Below are 10,984 nucleotides of genomic sequence, written 5' to 3'. Positions count from 1 at the left end.
CTGTTGGACACCGTTCTTTCCCTTGAACTTGTGGGAGTTGAAGTTCCTCTGGTTCACCATGTTGGCAACAGAAGTCCCTTCGGCCCCTTTTTCGTGCGAGTTCTTTTCCCTCGAATTCTGCTCAACACTTAGATGACCAATGACATCCTTCACAGAGAATTCACGCCTCTGATATTTCAGAGTGGTGGTAAAGTTCCTCCAGAAATTGGGGAGCTTAGCGATTATGCAGCCCGCGACAAACTTGCCCGATAACTCGCACTTCAGAAGCTCAAGCTCCTTAACAATGTATATTATCTCATGAGTCTGCTCCAGTACAGGACGGTTCTCAACCATCTTGTAATCGTGGAACTGCTCTATAATATACATCTCGCTCCCTGCACGGAGGCCTCGAACTTAGATTCGAGCGTCTCCCACAAGTCCGTGGCGACATGCACATGTAAATATGCGTCGACCAGTTTATCTCCGATCACGCTAAGAACTGCTCCGAGAAACACAGTGGTTGCCTTCCTGAACACCTTCTCCTGTTCAGGAGCAATCGTTCCCGTGAACACACCGGTGACCCAGGTCATGTTCATAGCCGTGAGCCATAAAGTGATCTTTGTCTGCCAACGCTTAAAATACGTACCGGTAAACTTATCCGATTTCAGTGCTGCGGCAAAGCCACTTGCCAAAAAATTCCAACACATAATAGGTTTTTGGATTGCTAAGAAAATAGGCAATTTTTGGACTAATTTAATCCATAAGTAAATAACTAGCATGACATTGACAGAACTAACAACATACTGGTACTGATCTAAACAAGCACGTACTATGTAAATAGTAGACAAATTTACACATGATGCTAGCACTGCGAATACAGAAATTATCAGAAGAGGGATAAACGCGGTATACCCTCCAGTAGGCCATGCAGAAGCCGCCGCCGCGATGCAGAAGCGTCCTCGGCGGCCTTCTTGTCGGCAGGAGAAGCGCGAGGCCCTCTTCTCTTCTCAAGCTTCAATAGCATGTAGAATAGTCACCCTTATAAATCACTCCAACTTTCCTTCCACTAGCATGATTTCACTAGCATGATGAGACTAAACTTTCCACCACCTTGTCATGCCACCTACATAGGCCCTTAGAGATCAAATCTGATGGCCCATCTCCACTAGCATGATTCCACTAACATGATGGGACTACCTCATGCCACCTACATAGGCCCTTAGAGATCAAATCTGATGGCCCATCTCCACTAGCATGATTCCACTAACATGATGGGACTACCTCATGCCACCTACGTGGCCCTTAAAGATCAAATCTGAAATTGTCATATGGGCTCCAGGCCAATCTCACATTTCAACTAAGTATGGGTAGCATGGCAAGTGGAATGTATGGGTAGACTGCCGTTTAATACAGGCAATGCCTCTGTGCAGCATTGCGAGCATTAATATTCACTGAAATTATGCGAACATTAATATTCACTGAAATTAAGCTTCTTGACCCATAGTGGAAATCGACTGAGATGACTCCTCGTTTTGTGAAATAAGTTCTCCATATATTAATATTACTACTTTTATACGAAGTATACATTCACAACACGTTTTTACAGATACCTGAAGTGTACATGACGTGTGCACGTACACACACGACTAGGACTACAGACACCGACTATTCCTTGGTCTTGAGCTTGGCGCCTGCTCGGACGCACGACTTGACCAAGCTCTTGAGCCCCTTCTTCCCCTTCCTCCCGCTCCCACCACTCCCATGCTCATCCCCAGCCCCGCCGCCGCCGTTCATCATCATCCTCATCGTCCTCCTCCCCGACGAGGTCGGCGTGGTCTGATCCGCCGTGTCAAGCATGCTCGACGACGACAGCTCCATGCGCTCCTCCTCCATCCGGAGCACGCGGTCCTCCAGGAACGCGATGCGCTCCACCAGGCTGCCCTTGGCCTTGGCCTCCCGCAGCAGCTCCTCCGCCGGCCGGCACCCGTGAGGCCGAGACGACCGAGGCGTGGTCGGAGACGACGATGACAGGGTGCTGGTCGCGGTGGTGGACGACCTGCCGCTGCCGCCGCTGTGGTGGCGCAGCTCCTCCAGGTACCCCACCACCAGGTCCAGCCTGTCCACCCGCGCCATCATGCTCCCAGACGCCGGCAGCTGGTGCTGGTGCTGCCCGCCGTGGCTGTGGCTCACCGCCGATGAAGCCATAATAACTGTTCTTCTATCTCCTGCCCTATGTGTGTGTGCGCGCGTGTCTGGAATTATCTCGATCTTATCAAGTTGCAAGGGAGTGATCATGTGACACATGCATGGAGCAGGTATAAATAAGTAGCAGATGGAGCCGGACATGGAATGGAGAGGCAGCTAGCTAGCTGCACGTGTCTGTCACGGAGGCTTCGACGTGGCGCATGCAAAGGCGGTGCATGCGTGCGTGAGGTGGACGGCTCTCCGTGCTCGCGTACGTGTCCTGCTTTGCAACCGCGAACGAAATACTGCACCACGTGGCTTCTCGCAACCAACAGCCGCGCGCCACGTGCACGTGTGGCCAGGCAACGAGCCCCCATCTACGCCGTCTGGAAGACACCTCTACTCGCTAGCACTAGCTAGGGCACGACCAAAAGAATTTCTCGCATCGACGACGAAGCGAAGCCATCTCGATCGTCCGTCCGAGGAAAGCTCATTATTTTATGTTTGTTGCTGCTGCTATGTGTATAATTAGGCAGGCATGCGACCGGCCAACGCTCCGGCGATGTCGGTGGTTTATGCGGCCAACCGGCCATGACCGAGAAGACAGAGCTGGTCCGTTCATGCGTGCGCGGCTCTCCGTCACCGAGGGCCGCGAGCGACATGGCCGGAGCGCCGCGCGTCCGCGCATAAATATGGTGCCACACCACACAACCCATCACAAGCTCACAATCCCACAGCAGCAGAACCACACACACTCACACACACACACACACAAGAATCAACCGACCGGCGATGGCTTCATCGAGCAGGATGCTGGTTGTTGTGGTGGTGGCCGCCCTAGTGGCCGTTGCGTGGAGCGCACCGCCGCCGGTGAGCATCACGGTGGAGAAGGGGTCCGACGCGAAGCATCTGGTGCTGCAGATCAAGTACGACAAGGTCGGCGACAGCATGAAGGAGGTGGAGCTGAAGCAGAACGAGGACTGGCTGCCCCTGAAGAAGGGCTACAGCGGCGCGTGGGAGATCAAGAGCGACACGCCCCTCAAGGGCCCCTTCAGCTTCCGCTACGAGACCCAGAAGGGCCAGCGCAACGTCTTCGATGACATCGTCCCCACAGATTTCAAGTGCGGCACCACCTACAAGCCAGAGGCGTACTGAGGTTCATCCATGCATTGGTTCCGCCATTATCTACCTTTCTTTTTGATAAATCCGCCATTACCGACCTCGTAATTAATAATGTGCCACAAGGCGCACAGATGCTAATAAGTTAAGTAGTATTACCTCCGTTCTGAATTAGTTGTAATTTTGGATGAAGGGAGTACTAGGAGAAGCAACGGGCGGCGGTCGGATGTATTTGCTCTCCAGTGCACGTGTTGTCTCGATTGACGACTTGTTTTCTTCTATGTATCGAATATGTGGAATATTATTTGTAATATACTTGAAACCTAGATTTCATTTCTATATAATCTCTAAGTTTGCTAGTAATATTGTTTATGGTACTCGCTATAAGAAATATAACATATTTGTTAAGTAGTCGGATTATGCTCTACCCCACGATTGCCTTGGTGCGCGTTGACTACAACCATATGTAACCAACAAAAAAAAAGAGAACACAACAGCCATATGTTGTCCCTTTGTCTTGATAATATGTCCTTGCAATGACGGGCACCCTATTTTTGACGCCCCTCCCCATATATGGGGTGCTCACAAGGAGCTCTCAATCTCCCATGTAGTCACTCATGATATGAATGGAGACCAGTGTAAGGCGTATTCCGACAAGGAGATCAGAGAAGGGGCCCATGAAGGCGCCAGTACCAAATGGTTCCCCGACACCTTTCTAATAGACCCATCCAAAATGTTTCGAAAGTGAAATTTGTGAGGTTGCTAGCGGTTTCGAGGAAGGAGATATGATTTGGGAGGGGTTGTTCGACTCCACCATCGTAATGATATCAATGGCGAACCACCCTAAACAATAAATAAAAAAACACATGCATGCACACATTCACTGTGGTGGTGCAGCATCTCAATGGGATTTTGCCTATATGAAGAGCACATCATCACATTAATTTTTATTTTCCGACTTAGAATGATTGGTCTCACAAACCATTAATCCGATTAGTGACCCATCTTCACCAGTGGCTTCACCTGGACAAGGGTTTTGAAACGAGATCACATGTCCATAGCATGGTGCACGCCGCCGCCAGTGAGCTTGATGGTGGAGAAGGTCTCCGACAAGAAGAAGCCGGCGCTGCTGATCAAGTACGACAAGGCCGATGACAACATGAAGTAGAACGAGGACTGGCTGCCCCTCACCAAGGGGGCCGGCGGCGTCGGGGAGATCAAGGGTGAAAAACCCCTCAAGGGCGCCTACAGCTTCTGCTATGAGACGGAGAGGGCATGCTCGACGTCTTCGACGGCGTTGTCTCCACAGAGTTCAAGGTCGGCGCCACCTACAAGCCAAAAGAGTAGATGAATCGTCCGGTTCCGCCATTGCCAATCGACCCCACGAGGTCCTATCCTATCATAATCCATGCGGCCGGGTATTAAGTTCTAAGTAAACAGTTAATATGTATATAAAAACACTTGAAATGATTATTTGAGATTATTTTTTTAACCCTTAGAGTGTTGCTATATATGGTTTTACTTTAAGGATCATGGCATATTGTTTTCATTGACCCGATTCCAATGTGATCACCTCGGTGCGTATCAACAACAATAGTAGGCCGTCGCTTTGGCATGATAGCTTGTCCTCGCTTGGCCTGTTTTTTTCCATCCTCCCACCATCTTCTCTCGATACCTCCATTAGTGATGCCTTCAGTGACGCCTCCACTTGTTACTATTGTGCTCTTGAGCGGGCCTCACTCTCCCGTGCTAATGTGTGTGATGCTATGAAGGCAATACCCGTGTAAGCCATATGCTGAGAACATTTTCTAAAAGGGATTTTGTGTTAATCCATCATCATACTGGTTGTTGACGTATAAATTTATTGCATAGTCTTTTTTATTAGATTGCTCTTTTCGTTGTATTGGCTATAGCATGCACTTCTACATGGTATCAGAGTCAAGATGTCTCGAATTCAAGACCAGGCTAACGCAATTAAATTGCAGCCACTTTTTTTTTAGAACGAAGGCTCAAGAAAGAGCCCGGCTTTGAATTAACAAAGCCATCAACCGGCCAGGATAACAAAGATTACAACCACGAACCACACAGAGAAAAGGAAAACGGCAAAGATACAAAGGCGCTGGGAGGCAGCCCACATAGCACACAACCAACTAGATAACATGAAGCTAACAGCTAGGGGATGCTAGGGCCCTCTTGCACGCACACAACCATGGGAAAGGCATCTGCCGGCTCAATGAAGGAGACGACGACGATGAGAGGCAAGCCATTGCCAGAACACCAGGGACTTGTGGGAAACACACCGAGACAAGTCCATCGTCAAAGAAGACCCCTGTCTCCTCGCCTGGCTCGAAAGGCGCCACACCGTTGAGCGATGGACTAGTTCACCCTAGAACCTTCCTGGATGGTACCCAGGGAAGCCACTGGAGCGGAACCAGGCGATCCTGACATGTCGACGGCGACTCGCCTAGAGCCCACCAGACCCAAAACCAGAGGCCGGGCAAGAAAGAGGGTAATCTGCCAGGATGAAACAATAGCAGGGGCCAAGAACAAAACTCAGAAGCTCCGGCTTCCTCGGCGAGCTGGTGAGGAAAACCACCGGCGGAGGGGAACTCTATCCTCTCCCTGCCTGGAAATCGCTTGCACAATAGCCGCACGAGGGGCACCATAGACACAGAGCCCCGCTCGAGGAGGACACGCCGCTGGAGACTTGCTGCCGCCGCCGCCGCACACCAACCACACCACACCGAAGCCCACCGCCCCACTTGTTCCCAAAAACGGTGTCTTCAAGAAGATTACGGCGCCAAGGGCGTCGCCGCCGTCCAAAAAAGTTGTGGTTTTCACCCGGGACGCAAGTGGGCATGGGATGGGGAGGACAAGACCTGACCGGCGCCTGCAAGGAGGTGAGCGGCGCCCGCGGGCGTCGCCGCCGTCGCGCCGGCAAAGCTGACTAGGGTTTCCCCTGGTCCTGGACCCCCAACATCCGCTCCCACCCACCAAAACCGGCCCCCGACGCTGTAGCAGGCCGGATCTGAGGGGGGGAGGGAGGAGCCCGCTGGTGGAGAGTTGGGGAGGAGACGGCCAGATCTGACGCCATCGTAGCCGAAGCCGTCGCCGCGCCCCGATCTGCATCCTCCGGAGGTCTCGCCGTCCACACGGCCAAGACCGCCGGCCCACGCCCAAGCCACCAGATGCCGAGCTGGAGGCGTCACACCAGCCGGGGCTGCTGCCCCAGATCCCACAGCCCCCCGCGGGCGAGGCAAGGCAGCGAGGGCCCCGCCGCCACCGTCATCAGCAGCACACCAGGCTTGCCCGGCGGCAGCCTCCGGTGGCGGCGTGGGGAGATCGAGGAGGGGGGAGGGGAGGCGGCGGGGCTAGATTTCGCCCTCGAGTTGCCCAAGCAGGGCGACGCGAGGGAGGGGAGAATTGCAGCCACTTTTGTTCCACGTTTAGACTTGAGGGAGCCACATGTGAGAGGGAGTGTTGACGTATAAATGTATTGCACAGTCTCTTCCATTAGATAGGTCCTTTGGTTGCACTGGCTAGAGCATGCACTTCTACACTGATCCCAAAGTTGAACCACCCTAAACATTCAAAGATTTTTCGCCCGCATCAACTTTACGCAACGTCTTATACAAGATCACGTGCAGAGTATTTCCCAACATGTTTTCTTCATGTGATAATTTGTGATCATTTGATAGCCTTTTCTGCATGGATAGTTGATAGCCGATAATATTTTGGTTGCTTATGAGTACTTGGATGCGGTCTGCACCCGACAATCAAAGTAGCCTTATTTAGTTGCCATGATTGGCACGATGAAACCGCATCCCGTATGATGGGGTAGAACGGACCTATCTCCATGGTTGTCTTACCAAACTTGGTTTTGTTGTTCATTAATGTTTTCAGGATATGTGTCACAATGGTTCCTTGTGAAAGGTGATTTGGCACAACCTGTTATATCGACCCATTAGAACATGACGGCGCGCGTTGCCGCGCTCGTCCAGTTTAATGGAAAATTATAGAAATGTTTACCAAAGTTATAAAATTATAATGTTGCGAATATATAACTCCATCTGATGAATATTTGATATAGTATTTTGGTGGCAATTCACTAAACTAATAACACGGGAACTTGCAAGTAGACCTAATTGGTGCAAAGCCACACAACAGAACATCATATTGGTTAGCTCGTGCCATGGGCATGGAATAAGGGTGTCTAGGCAGCTTAAGTGACGTGTCATGGATGAAAATGCAAACCGCCTTGGGGGCGTGGCTCGGTGGCGGCTCAATCTGTTATTGTTAGAAAAAATTTGTAGTTGAATTATCATTATGTTTTACAATAAAGTTACATAGGGACGGATTGTTTATTTACTAACCAGCTTTGCCATATGGTGATTTTGATGCTTATCTTCGTAATATTGATTATATCAGCAAAAAAAAGCATTTGGTTTACTTAATGTTAAAAAAAAGCATTTGGTTTACTTGGTGAGCTATGTAGTGCAGGCTTTGATGTAGGATGTTCTACTTATTTTCATTTTTTGTGCATACAATCATCTCGAGCGTACATGGATACCTCTCAGAACGTGGTGCAGCTGTTACCGCCGGCGCCGGCGCCGTTGCTATTTCCTTCACCCATCACGAGAGGAGCGGAAGGCTCGCAACCAAGATCGGTCGATGCCTTTTTTTGACATAAAGATTGATCGGTGCCTGCCAGCAGCCCAAGCCTGATTAAGCACAATGGGCCTACGTCTGTGTATGGAGCAGCAGCCCAAGAAGAACAGATGATGGCGATGGACCAGTCCAGGCCTGATTAACCACAATGGGCCTAGGTAAGTGTACGGAGCAGCAGCCCAAGAAACACCAGACGATGGCCGATCGATCTAATCAGACGACAGCGACGTGAACGCTGTGAAGAGCCATAGCTCGTTACATTATACTGTTTCTTAATAGCATATGTACGGCATTGGTGTCGGGCCCGTGGGAATGGGGGCACCCAGACCCGTCCGCTTGCGGCCCAAGACACGATGCATGCCAAAGGCCAGACACGGCCCACCGCTGGAGTTCACAAGCAAGCCCCTCTCGAGGGCCCCCGTCTCGCGAGGCGCACATCAGCAAGCGTCATCAGCAGCTCCCCGAGGCCTTCTCGCAGGGCGGCCTCCCGAGGCTGTGTCCGGAGGCCTCTCGTGGGGCGGACATGCCGAGGGTCCCCGAGCCCCGCCTCACGCCACACATGGGTGACGCGAGCCACGTTGGGCGGTGCCAGGAGTTGTGCTAGCAGGCGCGGACAAGGGGGCTTTCCTCTTTTGTGCTAAGGCATCAGGGCTAGCTCGCCGGTTCCCAAAGCAATCTCCAAAGGCTTCCGGTTTGGTGCAAGAAAACCAAGGTTGGGGGCTCGCTAGGAGGAGGTCATCCCCGAGCCCACCAGCGTGTCATGGCAGGAGGCTTTTGCAGGCGGAGACTGCTTTTGCCAGGATAAGCTACAGTCCTGTCCCCATTCAAACTGACCATTGTGGCAACGTTTCCTGCCTTGTGTTTTCAGGGGAAGACGACCGGGGCCAGTATAAGATGGGGCACGGGCGGCCACCGTAGGAGGAGATCAAAGCCGAGTTAGCCAGAATAGAGCTTTGTACTCTCTCTCTCTCTCTCTCTCTCTCGCAATCCCAACCAAGCAGGAGTAGGGTCTTACACCGCAAGGTGGCTCGATATGAGGTGCTCACAAGGACCTCTCACTCTCCCACGTAGTTACTGATGATATGAGGTGCTCACAAGGACCTCTCACTCTCCCACGTAGTTACTGATGATATGAATGGAGACCAGTGTACGGTGTATTCCAACAAGGAGATCAGAGAATGGGCACATGAACGCGCAAGGACCTAATGGTTCCTCGACGCCTTTCTAATGGACCCATCAGAAACGCTTTTAAAGAGGGAATTTGTGCAGTTGTTAGCGGTTTCTTGGAAGGAGATATGATTTTGGAGGAGTTGTTTGACTCCACCATCATTACGATCTCAAAGTAAACCACCCAAAACAATAAAGAAAACCACACTTGTATCAGACTAACATCATCACACTAATTGTTATTTTCGAAATTCGAATGATTTGTCTCATAAACTAGTCATCCAATTAGTGACACGTCTTCATCAGTGGGTTCACCTCCGCACGGGCTTTGAAACGAGATCACATTTTGACATGTTCTGGTGTTTTATTTGTCACCACCAGTTGCCAAATTATGTGATCATAGTTGTCATCTCAATACGGAATAATTGCCACAAATATAGTGTGTAGTTATCAAACAGTAATTTTATATATTTTTAAACATTACAATGTTATGTAGAGCTGTAGAGGATGAGTATTCAAGAGATAAGAGTAAGAAATAAGAGGTATCAGCCTACACAAGTACCATGAAGCAAGACTTTTAGATGCGTAGATCAAAGTTTTGCAATCTGACAACTACATTAATTTACTTTGCAAACTAAGTGGCCAATAACATGCCGGGACCCAAGGACGTAGAGCAAAAATGGGAGCGAGGGCGAGAGGAGAGAAACACGTGATGACCTCGCCAAACAACCCTCCGACGGCCAAGACACGGACTTAGCGCCGCACCAGGAAGCGTTCCTGACCCTCGAGATAAGTCACTCTCCGGGAACACTAGCTATCGGAGCACCGTCCACGCACTTAATACCATCCCGTCTTAGCAACGTCGCTCTCCCTTCTCACCAAATGATGGCTGCTTGAGCGCCAAGGGGGACCTCCTGAGCATCGCGACTCAGGGGCTCTTACCGGGCCTCGGGCCGCTCACCTCCTGGCCTTGACCACGGCATCGCGACCTGGCATACCAGCGACGGCTGAAGCCGCCTTGGGACTGGGACCTGTCGGCGCAGAGCACCAAGCCCCCACAAGGTCTGACAGGAAGAAACTAAGCTAAGACGGAATAATCATTTCGCACTGCTTCATAATGAGGATCATATTGACAAAAGGAGCTACAGACCCCTTACAAGCCCCACGGGGTGTGTTCTTGGCTCCTCGCAGGGACAAAAGACGCGTATCCTAAGGAGTCCTAACTACAGGAACCACAGCGGCGGGCGCCATCATCAACAGTGGGCCGCGTGAGGCTCGGCGCCAGCCTCATCCAGATCAGGGACGGCGGCAGCCTAACGGGCCGTCCTGCTCCGAGATCGACGCATGATCGGGGGCTCGTAGCTGTCATCGCTTGTCTCAGGAGTTGCGAAGGGATCAGCGGAGTCGCTGGATCCTCCGGCACCCCCGCCGCTTGAGGAGCTGCTGGAAGAGCGTGCGGCGGCAGGCCTGGTCCCAGCCTCTCCAGAGCTTCTACCACTGCCTCTGGGACAGCACTCCAGCCGGCGCCCTTCTTCGTCGAAGACCTTGAAGAGCATCATGAAAGCGCCATCGAACTCCAGGTGGATCACGAGGGCGCCCCTCGCCCTGCGAACCCGGGCGATCTAGCCCCAGCCCCGGGTCATGAAGACCTTAACTGGGGCGACGACCTCGACATCCGTCTCGGTCGCAGGAGTTTGGCAATCGGCATGCCGCAGCCAAAGCCTGAAAGGCCCCCTCGGCGAAATCTCGAAGGCGAAGGAAGGAGGAAGGCGAATCCAAGATAGAGGAGGCATGGCGGCGTGGAGCACAAACTCTCGGGAGGAGCCCTCGGCGTGGACTCCAGGAGGGACAACGCGCACCGCCGTGA

General features: G+C 51.8%; 2 protein-coding genes across 2 annotated transcripts; one reads left to right on the top strand and one right to left on the bottom strand.

Moving 5' to 3' along the window:
- Positions 1–1,509: 1,509 nt before the first annotated feature.
- On the bottom strand, positions 1,510–2,279 carry LOC123115381 (uncharacterized). Its single transcript, XM_044536542.1, has one exon. It carries the CDS (start codon positions 2,272–2,274, stop codon positions 1,645–1,647), a length of 630 nt encoding a protein of 209 aa, XP_044392477.1. The 5' UTR covers positions 2,275–2,279; the 3' UTR covers positions 1,510–1,644.
- A 590-nt stretch (positions 2,280–2,869) lies between these two features.
- On the top strand, positions 2,870–3,619 carry LOC123115380 (pollen allergen Lol p 2-A). Its single transcript, XM_044536541.1, has 2 exons — positions 2,870–3,319; positions 3,476–3,619. The coding sequence occupies exon 1, from the start codon at positions 2,956–2,958 to the stop codon at positions 3,316–3,318; it is 363 nt and encodes a 120-aa protein (XP_044392476.1). The 5' UTR covers positions 2,870–2,955; the 3' UTR covers position 3,319; positions 3,476–3,619.
- Positions 3,620–10,984: the final 7,365 nt, after the last annotated feature.

Source organism: Triticum aestivum, chromosome 5B, assembly GCF_018294505.1.
Source record: "Triticum aestivum cultivar Chinese Spring chromosome 5B, IWGSC CS RefSeq v2.1, whole genome shotgun sequence".
Lineage (NCBI taxonomy): Eukaryota > Viridiplantae > Streptophyta > Magnoliopsida > Poales > Poaceae > Triticum > Triticum aestivum.
This window is presented reverse-complemented; position numbering and strand designations above follow the sequence as displayed.

Bases quoted from the DNA above. Each gene is read 5' to 3' on its own strand.
- LOC123115381 (XM_044536542.1), bottom strand. From the start codon at position 2,274: ATGATCACTCCCTTGCAACTTGATAAGATCGAGATAATTCCAGACACG.
- LOC123115380 (XM_044536541.1), top strand. From the start codon at position 2,956: ATGGCTTCATCGAGCAGGATGCTGGTTGTTGTGGTGGTGGCCGCCCTA.